Here is a 17,669-nt window from a genome sequence, read left to right on the forward strand (position 1 = left end):
AATTACAAGATATTGTGAATTGTAATTACATGACCCATTTTATTTATATGATCAAGTATCATTAGTCAATTTATTGAATGTAATTTAATTAATTCATGAAGTGATATTTATGTGATAAATATGCATTAAATTAATTAATAATATGTATCATACTACATGTGACATATTGTGTGACAAATGACAAATTGACAAAATAAAATGGTAGTCCATTTTATGGTACATGGACCGAAATAATGAGATTGATGGGTGTTAGTGGGTGAATTATTTTAGGGGCCTGATTTATATCGACGACGTTTTAGTAAATATCGACGACGTTTTTCATAAAAAAGACGATGACTGCCCTTTTGACTTTCTCTCTCTAAAAAAAATTCTCTCAAACTCAACTAAATTCAAAACAAACAACAACAACAACAACAATTAACAATATGTCGAATCTCGATTCAACGGTACGTAAACAACTTAATCATTTGCTTAATTTTTCAATTTTTTTGCGCATCGTTCATTCTATTCGATAGTTGAATTACTTGACGTATTAACTTAGTAGTAGCGAATGTTTAAATTTGTTGCGTAATCTGAAAAATGTCCCCCGAAAGATGAACCATGGCCAAAGTTGGAAACCAACGTTCAGACCACGGTCCAAACGTTGGAAACCAACGTTTGCCACGAACCAAACAAAGGATTTCCACGTTCGCCCATGGTCCAACGTTTGATTCCCACGTTTGGCCATGGTCCAACGTTGGAATTGAATGTTTGGCCGTGGTCAAACGTTGGAATTCAATGTTTGGCCGTGGTCAAACGTTGGATTTCATTGTTTGGCCGTGGTCAAATGTTGATTTTCATTGTTTGGCCGTGGATTAAAGTTGGTTTTCGTTGTTCGTCCGCGGTTGATCGATGGAAAGTAATGTTTTATATTTGGTCGTTTGTTGGGTCTCGTGTTTTAGGCATGAATAACTCGTTTTCTACTCGTTTTTACATGTTTTTCTTTCGTTTTACGCAACTTATGTAGTATATGAATCCTTTTTATTGTCTTACTATAGTCCTTATTGCTTGTAACAAGAATCATGGGAGGATTTTGGCGATAATCCAATTGATTACAACCCGTTGTTCGAGACTACTATTGATTTCGAAACGCGTGACGATGCTTTCAATTGGGCTAAGAAAATCGCATTCGAGAATGGGTTTGCTTTGGTTAAAGCAAATAACGGAGCTAAAAATAGGAAAAAGAACGGGTTGTCGGCAAGTTATTTTCGATGTAAAAGACATGGTAAATCAAAAGAATCGGACGATCTTGAAAAGCCAAGGAGGTCGCAGAAGTGTTCATGCAAGTTTCGTATTCGTGCCGTTCAAAATTTCGTGTCTAAAAATGATAAAGAGACGATGGTGTGGAACATTGTAACTTCCGAGGGTGCTGGACTACACAACCACAACGTAGCCGTTTATAAGGACGGGGATCAGCACTTTGCGGGATTGGACGCGGAAGATAAGGCATATGTTAGGCAACAAACATTGGCCGGGGTTCAACCGAGGGATATTAAAAATGGTCTTCATTTGAGATCCCCCGAAAAACCTCAACCGTCAAGCACCCAACTGTATAATGAAACAAGGAAAATTAAGAAAGAAGAAATGGGAGATAGAAACACCGCTCAGCAAATGTTGGCTCTAGCGATCGCAGCGAAATACGTCTACTTCTACGAGATTGATTCCGAGGAGTCAAAAGAGTTGACTCAAATTTTCATGGCTCATCCTGAAGCGATTAAGTTGTTCTGGGCTTATCCTTATGTCGTCCTCATGGATTCGACTTATAAAACCAACATTTACAAGAATCCACTTATTGAGATGGTTAGTGTGACACCCACGGGATCGTCCTTCTTAATTGCATGTGCGATGATTCCTACCGAGTCTGACGTGAATTACAAGTGGCTGTTGAGAAAGTTAGCTGCGATTTTAGATGCCACCGGAGTAGCGTCCCCTGTTGTATTTGTCACCGACCGGGAATTGGGTTTGATCAGCGCACTTGAGCAAGTATTTCCCCGGGCTGAGCATTTGTTGTGTAGATGGCATGTGAACAAAGCCATCAATGCAAAAGCCTTGACAACATACCAAACTGAAAGTATGAGGAAATTTGTCATCTCAAATAAAGAAGATGGTTGGTTTAGGGTGATCAATTCAGTTACCGAGGAATCGTTTCAGCGTGCGTGGCAGTGTTTCCAACGTAAGTGGCCGAAAATGGAGTATTATGTACGGACAACTTGGGGTCAACACGCAGGGAAGTTCGTTTTATGCTATACAAACGAGGTCTTACATTTTGGTAACACGGCAACTTCCCGTGTTGAGTCAGCACATTCTCTATTGAAGGCTTGGTTGAGGTCAAAGCATCTCACACTTGACTCCATGTGGTCCCGTATCCACGGCATGCTTGAAAGTCAACACTCGAAGATTAAGAAAGAACTCGAAGATGAAATGAGTAAACCAAGGAGAACATCTCGTACTTTCTCGTTATTGCAAGGAAAAGTGTCTACTAAGGCCATAGAGTTAATGGAGAAAGAACTTACTAGAGGCCTTGGTTTGGGTATCGGATTGAATGATCGATGCCGACACGTGATGCGAACGACTCATGGATTACCTTGCGCATGCAATTTGGTATCTTTGCACGGAAGAGGTAGGAGGGTCCATCTCGAGGATATTCATGTCTTTTGGAAGACATTGGTGTATGATATTCCTCAACAAATGCCGAAAAATGACGGTGATTTATGGGAGAAATTAGTGGATGATGTGAGGCACAGTGACCCGGTTAAACTAAGGGCGGCCATAGACTTGTTGCGTGATTTCAACCACCCGGAGGACCAAGAGATTTTGCCACCACCTATTAACGAGCACCCGAAAGGTCGTCCAAGAGGTTCAACAACTAGAAACAAGTCGGGCTTTAAGCATGCAGAAAGGAAGTTCGGGACACCAAGTACTCACTGTTCAACAAATGAAGAGGTTCAACAAAGATTTGGTGATTTCGAATCAGGAACTCCCGGTGCTCCTTTGGGAAGGAACTTTACCATTGGCTTTATATCAACATGGGTCAAACGGTGGGGTATTCCTGAGGTTTTGTGGGGCCACTTCGATGGTTGGGTGGATGTTGGAGATGACGGTCATTGTGGATTCCGGGTAATATCGCACGCCCAACGAGACCAAGAGACAGATTATATAGTTATGCGGGAATGGTGTTCGAGGGAGATGAGGACCGACTCTATCTACGCAAAGTTATATGGAGGTTTTCAATCACCACTCAGCAGTGTGTCAGGGTTGGATATAGCACTTCGACGAGTTGAGTTTTTTCAGCAGATTAGTTGTGGGCAGGACCATTGGATGTGTAGCGACGATTTGCTAGTTTTTGCAACGATGTTCAACTGGACGATATGTGTGATTGGTTATACACTGCGAGACGGGAATAATGTTTGGGAAGGAAGTTGCAAAACTATCATGCCATTGAAGACCCGAGTGGAAGGCAGACTACCGTGTGGTATTTTGTGGTTTGTCCTACATCATAGCCATTGGATGCGGTTGCATTCTAGCAGCCCCCCTGAGAGTCTCCCTATGCCGCCACTTGATCCCGCTTGGTTGACCTACCGAGATCCCAGTGTTGTTCACCTAGAGACTTTGTACCAACATAACATTGAGATTTGGCAAGCGTTCATGTTAGAAACTCCGAGAAGACGTCGTAGAAGTCGGGTCTCTGATAGTGCGACAGTTATCTCAGTTAGTAGTTGTTCGGATTGAAAAAACTATTAAGTTCACTTGTGTAATGTAATATATTATTGAAAAGCATAACAATCATTTTACTAATTTCTGAAATTTCTGGAATTCATGACAACTAATACAAATTTGGAAATTTTTGCAAATACTCACTACTTCATAACAATGGCTAACATAAGAAACACAAACAAATACAAGATACACTTGAAATAAAACTTCATCATCTTTGACAAACTCGAAATTTCCTCTTTCAAACATATCACTTGCTTTTTCATGGCTTTTTCACTTGATGCATCATCACCTTCATCTTCACATGCTATCTCCAACCTTTTTGTTATTGTCAAATGATCTTCAGTCAACCACGGCACAAAATTATTGCAAACTAAACACTTAAAATACGCTTTCATTAGATTATTAATTGACCCGGAAATCATGATGATAGCGTTTTTTCGACAAAGATTGCAACGTTGATTCTTAAAGTTAAGGCCTTCAATTGGGTGGTTTCTACACATTGAAGATGATGTCGACATTGGTGGATAGATAAGGAAGAAAATAGAAGTCAAAAGTAGAAGAAGATGAGGATGATTGAAAACTGGAAGAAGATGAATATGTTAATATAGTTGAGTATTCAAAAATAACCGTTATAATTCAAAATAACCGTTATAATTCAAATGTTACCGTTATAGTTCAAAATAACCGTTATAATTCAAATGTTACCGTTATAATTCAAATGTTACCGTTATAATTCAAATGTTACCGTTATAATTCAAAATAACCGTTACAATTCAAAAATAGCCGTTACAATTCAAATAGCCGTTACAATTAATAGCTTATAAATAGGCCATTCTATGTCAATTTCAATCACAACATCCAATCCTATTCACTCACTACAATACTAAAATGGTTCTCACAAATGCTCAAAAAACCAGAGTTTATCAAATAAGAATCGATCTAATTGTTCAAAATTTACCAATTCTAATTGAGCGTCTTGAATCAGTGGTTCCCAGTGCCACTGTATGGCACATGCTTGAAGAGCCTCCAATTGGTAGCCTTTGTATAATTTTAGCCGGAAACCGAGAAGATGTGCTAACTCCAGCAGTTACAGATGAGGTTGTCTTTGATGAAGCATTAACCGAGAAGATGTGGGAGTTTCGCAGGTTAAGAAGTGATCTCTTTACATATTTTGAGCGCATCCTCACCGTGATCGATTACCCAAGACTATCAGACTTATGTGCTGGTAGAGTGACGGGGCAAGGAATTCTTTATCTCTACTTGAATGATTTGTTGACTGAATATATGTCTACCCAACCTGAAGAAATTGAGGTTCATGATCATGAAGAAGATAAGGAATCGTCGTCTTCATCATCGGAAGATAATTAAGTTTGATAGTTATTTAATTATGTTATGTTTTAAGTAATAATCATTTATGGTTTGGGGTTTAGGGTTTGGGGTTTAGGGTTTGGGGTTTGGGGTTTAGGGTTTGGGGTTTAGGGTTTAGGGTTTGGGGTTTGGGGTTTGGGGTTTAGGGTTTAGGGTTTAGGGTATGGGGTTTAGTTTTGTTTTAATTATGTTTTAAGTGGTTTATGTTTTAATTATATTTTAAGTGGTTTATGTAATGTCGTTGTATTTCAATTAATGAATGTTTTAATTAAATTATGTTAAATTACGTTTAAAGTCATTTAATTAAATATCGTTGCATTTAATTAAATACCGTCTCCAAACAAAAAGACAAACATCTGAAAATAAAAAAAAACATAAAAATTATCCATACAAAGATACTAAAAAAACCATACAAACATAATCCAAACAAATAGAAAAACATAAGAAAATAAAAACAAACTAGTCATCATACACGTCTTCATAGTAAGGACGCATCCCCGCAAACAAATCCTCTAGAGTCTCTCTCTCGGCCTCCTCATCAGCTTGTCGGAAGACATTCTTCAACTTACGACTAACAGCTAGGGCTACTTCCGGCTCCTCATGAAACTCGACAGGCCGAAAATGGACGCGATGTGAGAGGGGATAAAGGTAGGGGTGTGAATGGTCTGCATACCAAGACATGTATCCATTAGTACACTCGAAAGGCATATATGCTTTCTTTGACAGGTTTCAGAGGTGTATGGTGGATATCTCGGTCATCCATGTCCTATCGGGCTCTTGCCCAAAGTCCACCCTGTAAGGCCCGTTCGCGGGTCGAGACTCATTCACTGCAATAGGCATAGAGACCGGGACATCCTGACGGTACCCAAACTGACGCATGCACCGATCCGGCTGGTACGGCTCTACTATATCAAGATGTCTGATAAAACCCGAGTAAAGCGATACTCTGCAACCACCCTGAGGACGGTTCCCGTAAGGCAACCATCGGACATGCTCTGACCTAAGATCGTCCAAACTATGACGATACATCTGAAAAGTATGAGAATCGCCCTTACTCCGAGGCAAGGTGGCCCAAGCCTCAACAAGAGGACGGTCCTAAAAAAAGAATCCACCACTGGGTCGGAACCTGGGAAAGTACTCGTATATCCACGCCTGGAGTAACGGTAGACACCCACTAACACCAACACTATCTCGGCGCGATGCTATCCCTAGTTGTCGGTACAAGTAAGCCAAACAAGCCGCACCCCAAGCATATGAACCAACCCGCTCAAGACTATCAAACAAGGGCAACAACTGAGCGAACACCCTATCACAACTCTTATCCATGAAAAGAGTATGACCCAGTAACATCAAGAGGTAAGCCCGTAACGAGTCATGCTCGTTCCCTAGGTAAACAACATTCCTCAACTCCGATGTTAGTAAACCGCCGTTCTTGTAGAGCGGTGGTACAACATCGGACTCAGTAACTCCATAAAACCTCGCAATCTTACCCCTCAGACCACTGTCATCATCCTCGCCCGAACCGGCCACAAGCACCTGATCACCACTAACAGGTATCTCAAGAATATGCTTGACATCATGGAGCATGATACTAATCTCTCCAAAAGGCATATGGAAAGTGTTAGTATCCGGGTGCCACCTCTCGATAAAAGCACTAAGGAGGTTATCATCTAGACCGGTGGTGAAACACTCCTTCAAAACCCCAAGCCCGCTCGCCTGTACCCTAGCTGCAACACCCTCAGTGAGAACCATGTGCCTAATCTCCCTCGCAGCTTTCGGCCTCTCGTAGAGCTTGATCCACGACCTCATATTCTCCGGGTTAGGGTCCGACCAACTGTTGAACGCAACGTGACCACCAAAACTCCGTAGGGTGGTAATGTTCCTAGGACCACCAGGAACGGGCTCTCTCAGGATCCAAGAACTATCCCTACTCGGCCTCCTCGACCTATCGGTGCTAGAGGACTCTCTAACACTCGAATAACGTCCTCTACTATCCCGGCCCAACTTCAGACTCAACACTCTCGGCGGTGCCGGGTTCGGTTGGACCACATACTCTCCAGCATCCTCATCCCCGGAACTGTCATCCGACGGCTCATCCTCTCTATCATGCTGGTAACTACCACCAACCTCCCGTGACCTCGCCTCCTCCGCCTCGCTAACGACGTGACCGGGAGTAGGCATCATAACCATTCAAAACGTCTCTCGAAGTGGGGGTGGCTGCTTGTGGGCCTGCTTAACTCACAAACGACGCTTCGAGCCCGTAACATTACGCCCAGCGGTACGGTTGTGTATGTTAGGCGGAGGCGGAGCATTCATGATTGCCTTTCCTCTCTCATTTCGATCTGCCATCTGCATTAGGAAATTATAAGTTGTTAGAAAATACGTTAATCGACTAAATATCATATGCAGTAACAAAAATCGGCAAATAATAGCATAAAACACGGTTTTTTTAAAAAAAAAATTAATTTACCGCGGAGTAACAAAACAAACCCCTTCTTTGACCGCGGTTGAACAAAAAAACCCCTTACTTGACGGTGGCTAAACATTTGTTTTTTTTTTACCGCGGCCAAACAATTTTTTTTTTACCGCGGCCAAACAATAAAACTGGATGTTTGACCACGACCAAACAATAATTCCCAACGTTTGACCACAGCCAAACGTGAGAATCACACGTTTGACCGCAGCCAAACCCCATTTTCCAACGTTTACCCACGGTTGAACGTGGAGTATCACGTTTCAGCCACGGCCAACATCCATTCCCCACGTTTGGCCGTGGTTTCGGCCTTAAAACCCTTCAAATTCACTCCCAATCCGATTAACAACAACAAATTTCGACTCAAAAATCAATCCCAATCAACTATATTTCGCAAACAACAGATAACAATACCAAAATTTACATAATAACAACTAATTAACATGAATTTTAATAGAAAAACTAACAATTTCTAAACTAATTCAATTAATTTTAATAAAAACCTAACACATAACCTAATTTACTAACTAATTCAATTCTAAAACAAAATCCAATCATTTTAATCGATTAACAATAACAATAAAGGAAAGAAAACTATTTAATTTCATAGTTTAATTCAATTAGTTTCAATTTCTAAACTAATTTAACAAAAAAAAAAAAACTGCACTTACTTGGTGATGTCGGAGGCAACGTGGTGGCGGCAAGGTGGAGGCGGCAAGGTCAGCGTGGTGGTGGCAGTAGTGTGGTGGCGGTGGTTGACTGTTGGTGGCAGTGTGGTGGTGGTGTTGAGTGTTGGTAGAAGTTGGAGGTTGAGTAGAGAGAATAGGGAGAATGGTTAGTGAGAGAATAGGGGCCGTGAGCGTCTTTTTTTTAAAAAACGTCGTCGATGTTTACTAAAACGTCGTCGATATTTACGAATCCGGTTATTTTATGAGATAAAATAAGCTAATGATGCCTAGTCTACATCTAGCCTTACATGCCTAAGGTTTTGATACGAACAAAAGGAAAAGAAAAAGGACAAGAGGTTGCTCTTTTTCTCCTTGGAACCGTGACACCTCTAGGATCATTAGAGGAGTTTTGTTCACTACTCATTTTACATACTTGTCCATTCAAAACACATGCAAAAAGTTTATGCATTACTCTCTCTCTCATGTTCATCTTTTCTTTCATCAAAAAGATGAGTTTTGATTCAAATTGTTCCAAAAAGATTACTAAAATTATTAATGTAATATATGAGTGTTAGTAATCAATTTTAAGTTAAACTACTAAACTAATATCTAGCTAATATTATTTAGTGGGGATAAGGGATAGTCTTGGGTGCAATCAAGAGGAGAATCTCTACTTTGGGATTTTTGGAGGGTCATTCTTATATATTGGAAAGCTCAAGAACTAACAAGAAGGAGATCTTGTTGGTGCCCATTTGACCGAAATTTATTTGGTGAGAAATTGATTTTCTTCTCTCTTTTTGTTTTAGTTTGCATGCATAAGATTTATAATTAATTTTATGACTAAATTAATTAAAACATATATGAATATGTTAAGTAATGAGATATTGATTTCTAACAATTCATGCATTTTCTTCTCTCTTTCTAGGCCGTCGTAATGATGATTTTCAAACCCGATTTTGTATAACCATTTCAACACGCCTTTCTAGGCCGTCGTAATGACAATTTTCAAACCCGGTTTTTATAACCATTTCAACACGCCTTTCTAGGCCGTCGTAATGACGATTTTTAAACCCGGTTTTGTATAACCATATCAAATCACCTTTTCACACCGTTATAATCGCCGCGTCTAGATACGGATTTTAACCCGTTTCGCGCTGACAATGGCTCTTTCAAAACCCGAGAAAAGCACACACCTTTTTCTCGAGATACTTTCGAGATCCCGAGGACCATACACCGTCCCCGAGACCTCTTCAAACATTTGAAACTCGATTTTCAAAACATACAATTTTGAATTTCAAAAACCGTCTTGGGAAACAATGCACTGTTTTCCGAGCCGATTCAAACACAAACCGTCTTTTGCAAATAAACTTAAGACAACCCTTTCAACTGATCGACTTGCGGAGATTTCTATCTTCGGAAGCCGTCCATTTAAGCGACAAATGAATCTTTTTGAAAATTTCTATTTTTGAAAACTTCAGTTCACCATTCCAATTCCACCTCGGGTCTATCGAGTCAAAGCAAACGTACTTATGGGTCTTTACTTATGAGTCGTCTCACCACGAGACCCGTCCAACGGCGTCACGCCGTCATGTTGGACTCGTGTCAAAAGTTCGGTCAAACACCGTCACGTCATAAATCGAGTCAGAACCTAGGGACCACACACGGTCACCCCGTCTTGTTGAGTCTGATCTTTGTCTCGTCCTTTGCGTTGTCTGCATTCAGTCTTGGAACCGTGTCAGATTGAGTTGTAATGTGAGCCATTTTTTACGCCTCGAGCCATGGCCCCGTCTTCAGCTTCGTCCAACAACAATGACAGCAACAGAGATGTCACAACTGATCAACTAGCCAGCCTGCTTACCGCTCTTAATGTCACCCTGGATCGCGTCGAGACCCGTATCGACGCCCTGGAGAATAAGGAAACTGGGGAACATAATACCCCACCTCTGATTGAAACTGAGAAGAGGATGAAACTCTTGGAAGAACAGCTCTTGGCCAGGGGTAACAATATCCATCTTGAGAACAACCGAAGGTTCAAACTTGTTGGGGACCAGTTACCTGACAACTTCACTCTGACCGATGTGCCTAAGTTCAAGGGAGTGGAGGACCCACTCAACCATATCTGTGCTTTCAAGGACTACATGGCCATTAAGGGGGTCAAACAGGAGCTTTTTACCCGGATATTCCCATCCTCTTTGGAGCCAATTCCTCGCCAATGGTACTACTCCCTTGATCCGAAAAACCTTACTACTTGGGATGAGATCACAGTTGAGTTTGCCAAACAGTATGCCGACAATGTCGAGATCCAGGCCAATACCCGTACTCTCGAAGTGCTAACCCAGAACGACAAGGAAGGGTTCACTGAGTTCCTAACCCGTTGGAGGAGGGTGAGTACTCAATTGGTCAGTAAGCCAAGTGAATCAACTCTGGTGGAAAAGTTCGTCAACAATCTCCGCCCAGTTTATGCCAACCTACTGAGGTATCAGAATATCAAGACTTTTCAAGATCTGCAGATTCTGGGGACGCGTATTGAGGACGACCTCCGAAAGGGTGTCTTAGCCATGACTACTGGCAGAGGTTACCAGGGATCCACCTCAACCGGATCTCGTCCTTACGGTCAGACGAACAAGATTGATGAGGTCAACCTCGTTGAACCATCTGCTAAGAAAACTGAACACCCCCAGAGAGTGTTAACCAACATAGGGTCGACTTATGCAAGTGCCCTGAAAAGGCTCATGGACCAAGGAAAGTTACAACCGATCGGACCCACCCCGGATCCGATCGATGCCAAGAAGTCCCGGTTCTGGAACCTCAACGCCTACTGTCAGTATCATCGAGGGAAAGGGCACGATACCGAAACGTGCTTCAAACTCAAGCACCTTATTCAAGACATGATTGAGAAGGGAGATTTGCCATTACCCCCACCAACTAAGCCATATAACAAGACGAATCCTTTGGGGATCCATGCTATCTCTGATGATGAGCCGACCCTGGACTCCTCTCACCTCATCCTGCAAATTGACGACGAGGTGAATGCTTTGGAAAAGGATCCATCAGACGGAGTGTTTGTGTTTAGTGCTGCCACCATGCCCACTATGTTTCAACAAGTTGAAGAGGCCATAGCCAGCCTCTCTGATAGAATCACCCGACTCGACGACGCCTACCGTCGACTCATCTTCAATCCACCAACACCGCGCCCAAGGGAGAATTCCCCAAGCATTCAAAACTACCCACCCCAGGATGGATTGCTCCCGCGACCATTCTAGCATAGACCTCACAAAAATCACCCTCAAAATAACTACCCTCAAAATAACTACCCCCACAAAAATCACCCCCACAAAAACCATCCTCACAAGAATACTCCCCACAAGAACTACCCACCGAGGAATACCCTTCCAAGGTATCCTCGAGACTCCTAAATTAACGGCATATGGAGAGATGATGTTGAGGATGTCTATATCATCCCAGGGAAGGAGAAACGGGCGAAAGAAATCGGACATCTCACCTGGTCCGGACGTCTCTATCAGAATCCGAACAATCCAACGGTCGTTCCAACAACGAATGACCAAATTGTCCCAGAGGAGGACACTCAACCAAAGGCCCCCGAGAACTCAATCCTGAAACAGCTCCAGAAAGCGAAAGCCAAAATCTCAATTTGGCAACTGATCGCAACGACTTTTGAGCATCGACAGGCCTTGCTGCAGGCCTTGGGAAAATTAACCATGCCCTCCACCTCTTCCCCAGAAGAAATAGTGGCGCACATGACGAGGGAAGCCTCTGATCTGAATAACCCGGTCGTCTTCTCCGACGAGGACATCCCTCCATTCGGATCCAATCATAATCTGACCCTGTATATCACCGTACAATGCCTCCAGAAAAATATACCCATGGTTCTCGTGGATGACTGTTCCGCGGTGAATGTCATTCCTCTTAAGACTGCCCAGAGGCTGGGCATCAAGGAAGCTGACTTGGTCCCAACGAATCAAGGAGTACGCGCCTACGACGATACTCGTCGCAAGGTCGCCGAACTTATCACTTTGACCATCGCAACCGGAGCACTGGAAAGACAAACCAGTTTTCATGTGGTCGACATCGACGCGTCCTTCAACATGCTTCTGGGACGTCCCTAGATTCACGCCGTCAAGGCGGTCACATCAACTCTCCACCAGAAGATCAGGGTCCCCTTCAACGGGAAAACGATCACGATTCCCGCTTCCCCAATCAAAGCAGTTATGAGAAAGGGGATGGCCTCCCAAGCCATTGAGGAGGACGACGACGAAATGTGGGGTTTCCAAGCCGTAAACGCCATAACTGATGAATTGACGCCCTCTGATTGTGACCCGTTCACCAACCTCACGGTCAACGGTATTATGATGCGTCAGGGTTACTTCCCGGGTTTGCCGCTCAATCCACTAAAGGACCCATTGCCTCCCTTGAAACAGGCTAAGGTCCCCAACATTCCCTTTGTGCTGGGATACGAACCCACTGACAAATGTGATTGTGAATATGAACAAAAACAACACTTTTATTTCATTTCAAAATCTAACAAAAGCTTGGTACACGTTTAAGTCCCATGGACGTAACATGTCCATCATGCTTAGCCTGCGATAAAGGCTTGGTGAGCGGATCGGCTATGTTGTCATCCGTCCCAACCTTACAAATCGTAATTTCCTTTCTTTCAATGAAATCTCTTATTACATGATATTTTCTAAGTACATGTCTAGATCTATTACTAGACTTTGGCTCCTTAGCTTGGAAGATCGTCCCACTATTATCACAATAGAGAGTGATGGGATCATTGGCGGTAGGTACTACTTTTAGTCCTTCCGTGAATTGCTTGATCCACATAGCTTCCTTGGCGCCTTCTTCGATCTTGCTATGTACTCAGCCTCCGTTGTCGAATCATGATTCTGACTTCCTTGAAGCTTCTCCAGCTTACGGCACCACCATTGAGCATGAAAACAAAACCAGCTTGTGGTTTCATGTCATCTCTATCTGTTTGAAAACTTGAGTCCGTGTATCCACTAACACGCAACTCAGTGTCTCCTCCAAAGACAAGGATAGAGTCCTTAGTTCTTCTCAAGTACTTAAGGATGTTCTTGACAGCAATCCAGTGACTCTCACCTGGATTTCCTTGATATCTACTCGTCATGCTCAAGGCATACGAGACATCAGGACGTGTGCATATCATGGCATACATGATTGATCCAACAGCGGAAGCGTAAGGGATCTACTTCATACGTTCAGCATCATGGGGTTCGGAGGGACATTGCGTCTTGCTCAATATCGTTCCGGTTACCATAGGTACCAAACCCCTTTTGGATTTGTCCATGCTGAATCGTCGAAGAATCTTATCAACATAAGACTCTTGACTTAGTGCCAATATCCTCTTGGATCTATCTCTATAGATCCGGATACCTAATATGCCTTGTATCTCTCCTAAATCCTTCATTTGGAAGTGGTTACCTAACCACTTCTTAACAAAAGACAACATTGGAATATCATTTCCAATGAGTAGTATGTCATCGACATACAAGATTAGGAACACAACATTGCTCCCACTGAATTTCATGTATAAACATGGTTCCTCAATATTTCGAGTGAAACCATTTTCCTTTATAACATGATTGAATCGATGATTCCAACTTCTAGATGCTTGCTTAAGACCATAAATGGATCTCTTAAGCTTGCACACTTTGTTAGGATTTTTAGGATCAACAAAACCTTCGGGTTGTATCATGTACACCTCCTCTTCTAAATGCCCATTTAGAAAAGCGGTTTTGACATCCATTTGCCAAATTTCATAATCATGAAATGCGGCGATCGCTAACAAAATCCGTATGGATCTTAGCATGGCTACGGGGGCGAAGGTCTCATCATAATGGAGACCTTTGACTTGGGTAAATCCTTTTGCCACTAGCCTAGCTTTGTAGACATCGTCATGTCCTTCTATGCCATTTTTGACCTTGAATATCCATTTGCATTGGAGGGGTCTTGCCCCTTTAGGCAATCTACCAAGTCCCAAACTTGGTTTTCATGCATAGAATCCATTTCGGACTTCATGGCTTCAAGCCATAAGAAGGAATTCGGACTAGAGATTGCGGTTTTGTAGGTGGCGGGCTCGTCACTTTCTATAAGTAACACATCGAGTGTTCCATCTTCCTCGATAAGTCCCACATATCGATCGGGATGGCGAATTACTCGACTCGTCCTTCTTAGTGGAGGAGGTACAACTGCGTTAGACGACGAAGGAACATCTTCTTGCGTCTCTACCTCGGTTTGTGGCTCTTGAACTTCATCAAGTTCAAAATTTCTCCCACTCTGTCTCTTAGAAATAAATTCCCGTTCTAAGAAGACAGCCTCGCAAGAGAATGAGTCAAATGGTTTTAGAAATAGTTTTGACGTAAGCATCACATCCCCAAATTTTCATGTAGGATAGATTAGGAACTTTTCCTTTCCATGTTTCAAATGGAGTCTTTTCGGTGGCTTTAGTGGGACTATTATTTAAAGATAGAATTGCAGTTTGGATTGCAAATCCCCAAAACGAGTTAGGTAACTCGGTTTGACTCATCATGGATCGAACCATATCAAGTAGGGTTCGATTTCTCCTTTCGGCAACACCATTCAGTTGTGGTGTTCCGGGTGGAGAAAGTTGTGATATGATACCACAACCTTTCAAGTGTGAATCAAATTCAAGGCTAAGGTATTCACCACCACGATCGGATCGTAGTGCCTTAATCCTCTTGTTCAATTGGTTCTCTACTTCGTTTTGAAATTCTTTGAATTTCTCAAACGCTTCACTCTTATGTTTCATTAAATAGATATACCCATATCTACTTAAATCATCGGTGAAGGTTATGAAGTAGTCATAATTACCACGAGCGGTGATAGTCATTGGTCCACATACATCGGTGTGTATGAGTCCCAATAGCTCACTAGCTCGTGTCCCTTTACCACTAAAAGGATTACGAGTCATTTTGCCAAGTAGGCAATATTCGTATGTACCAAATGATTGATAATCAAATGGTGTAATCACATTAGTCGAAACTAATCTTTTGATGCGATTCTCGTTTATGTGACCTAATCGACAATGCCAAATGAACGCTTCACTTGGGTCACTTGTTTTGAGTTTCTTTGATTGAATGTTATAAATATCATTTGTCGGATTTGAGGTCTCTAAAATGTAAATGCCATTGATAGAGGAAGCTTGGCCTATGACCAAGTCGTTCCTAGAAATAGTACAACGATTGTTCTTAATGACAAAACAAAAACCGTCCATGTCTAGCATGGCGATTGAAATAATGTTTTTAGAGAGCGTAGGCACATAAAAACAATTATGCAAATACAACTCAAATCCATTAGGCAAAGCTAAAACATAAGTTCCCTTGGATTCGGCCGCTACCCGAGCTCTATTTCCAAGGCGTAGATCCACATCTCCCTTGCTAAGCCTCTCCACATCTCATAAACCCTGTAAATGATTACAAAGTTGAGAACCACAACCGGTATCTAGTACCCATGTCGTAGTGGAAGTATAATTTATATCAATAACATAAATTTCTTTAGGAATTGTACCTTTTGGAGCAATGAGTCCTTCCCTTATATTTCGCAAATACATGGGACAATTCCTAAGCCAATGTCCCATGCCATAGCAATAATGGCACTCATCATTAACTTGCTTGAAGTTTTTGATTTTCTTTCCTTTCTTCTTGAACCTCTTGCCCTTTGAAGCAAGAACTTGATTGCTAGAGCTCCCACTAGCTTTGGCATCCTTATCTTCCAGAGATAAAGACCCTATAGATCGTATGAGGTAGTCTTCCTGAGACGGACTCACACGAGGTCTAGTAGAAGTGGGTGGTTTAGAAGAGGTGATGAAGTTAAGGTTTCCATCCGAACCTATCCCGAAATGAAGTTCTCTAGTTGTATCGAAATTATTGTTGGAGCATACGTCGTCAAGAACATGGTGATATGACTCAATAGTTATCGGTGCGGTAGCATTTGTTGGATTCATTGTAATGCACTACAAATATGGAGGAAAGGAAATATTAACATTTGTCTTTTTAAATCATACTTGCAAATTAACAAGATATGAACATTTATATAGTGACCTCTACCCAACTATTATAAATGATTCCAAGACCCAAATTCATATCAACTTAGGCACGGGGTAGCCGATGCAACCTTCATTAATATAACTCGGTGGATTAACCTTTTAATCGATTCTACTTTTAGAACTCTTGGTCGATAAAATTACTCTAATGTTTATCTATAGCCCAAAACACATCAACAAGGGCACGGGGTAGCCGATGCAATCCTTATCAATTACTTTTGTTGAGTTCAATCCAAATTTCGAATAAATGTGTCTATTATCCAAACCCACGGGGTAGCCGATACATCCCTTATCAACATGAATTCGGTGGATTAACATTCATCACCCACTTCCCCTACGTAACAAGGTTTGTACCCCGGGGTAGCCGAGTGCACTCCCTCGCGAAATAGGTTTTCATGGTTTCTACTATTTGGTAAGGCTATGTCTCAATTAATTGTTTTAGCGAGAGGTCATGCCAATTTATTATCTATCACGTTTTAAGTGAACTAAAGCGGTGAACTACGATAATTTGAATTGACACGGTCGATAAACTCGATAAGATAAAATGCATGTTTTAGTTATGGCGATTTAGCGATGCATGTGACATAAAATAAAATGCAAGCATAAAGATAAATAAATCCTAGTATGGCCTTTCCTAAAATAGAAAAACTATTCAACTATTACATATTCGGAAACCAACTCCATTGGTCCCTTGAACTTCGGTTGTGGCACGCATCTCGAGGTAACACCGTCTTTATGTATCGTCATTCTTGAAGAAATCCGTCTTTTGGAACTCCGGAATGAATAAAATTACATAATAAATTACATAATTTCCTATTATACATTTGTAACTAAAATAAAATAAATCTATTAAATTACAAAACGGTGATACGAGATCACAATAAAATTACAACCGAATCGATATTCTCATACATTTCGGGAAATACCAATTAAAATCTAAGGGCATACTAAGTAAAATTACATAATTCAAAAATTACATAAATTAAAATTATGACAATCATAAAGAAAATGCAGCATTATAATATGTATGAACATGCTCAATTTTATGCTAAATCGCCTTTAATTAGCCAATATCGTATATTACTCGGTTTTTACGGATTTGCGTGATTTCAACATTTTATAATCACAAAAATGCATAAACTCATATTTATGTATAAGTTAATTACCCTAACCTCTTAGGACTCAAAATTTAGTCTTCACTAATAATTTGACCATAATTAACCCATATTTTATAAAATTGTTCATAAATGGACCAAAAATTACAAAAATAAGCTATTAAACTTCAAATAAATCACAAAAT

The 17,669-nt window shown here is 41.3% G+C and overlaps 1 protein-coding gene across 1 annotated transcript; it reads left to right on the plus strand.

Moving 5' to 3' along the window:
- The first annotated feature begins 600 nt into the window (after nt 1-600).
- LOC141618629 (PKS-NRPS hybrid synthetase cheA-like) lies at nt 601-3,768 on the plus strand. Its single transcript, XM_074435722.1, has 2 exons — nt 601-655; nt 1,058-3,768. Exons 1-2 carry the CDS (start codon nt 601-603, stop codon nt 3,766-3,768), a joined length of 2,766 nt encoding a protein of 921 aa, XP_074291823.1.
- The last annotated feature ends 13,901 nt before the right edge of the window (nt 3,769-17,669 follow it).

Source organism: Silene latifolia, chromosome X (genome assembly GCF_048544455.1).
Source record: "Silene latifolia isolate original U9 population chromosome X, ASM4854445v1, whole genome shotgun sequence".
NCBI lineage: Eukaryota > Viridiplantae > Streptophyta > Magnoliopsida > Caryophyllales > Caryophyllaceae > Silene > Silene latifolia.

What these genes read in the sequence shown, in the direction of transcription:
- LOC141618629 (XM_074435722.1), top strand. Translation starts at nt 601, where the DNA reads ATGGCCAAAGTTGGAAACCAACGTTCAGACCACGGTCCAAACGTTGGA. An exon ending in TCCAAACGTTGGAAACCAAC is followed by an intron (nt 656 to 1,057) that starts GTTTGCCACGAA and finishes GCTTGTAACAAG; the next exon opens with AATCATGGGAGGATTTTGGC.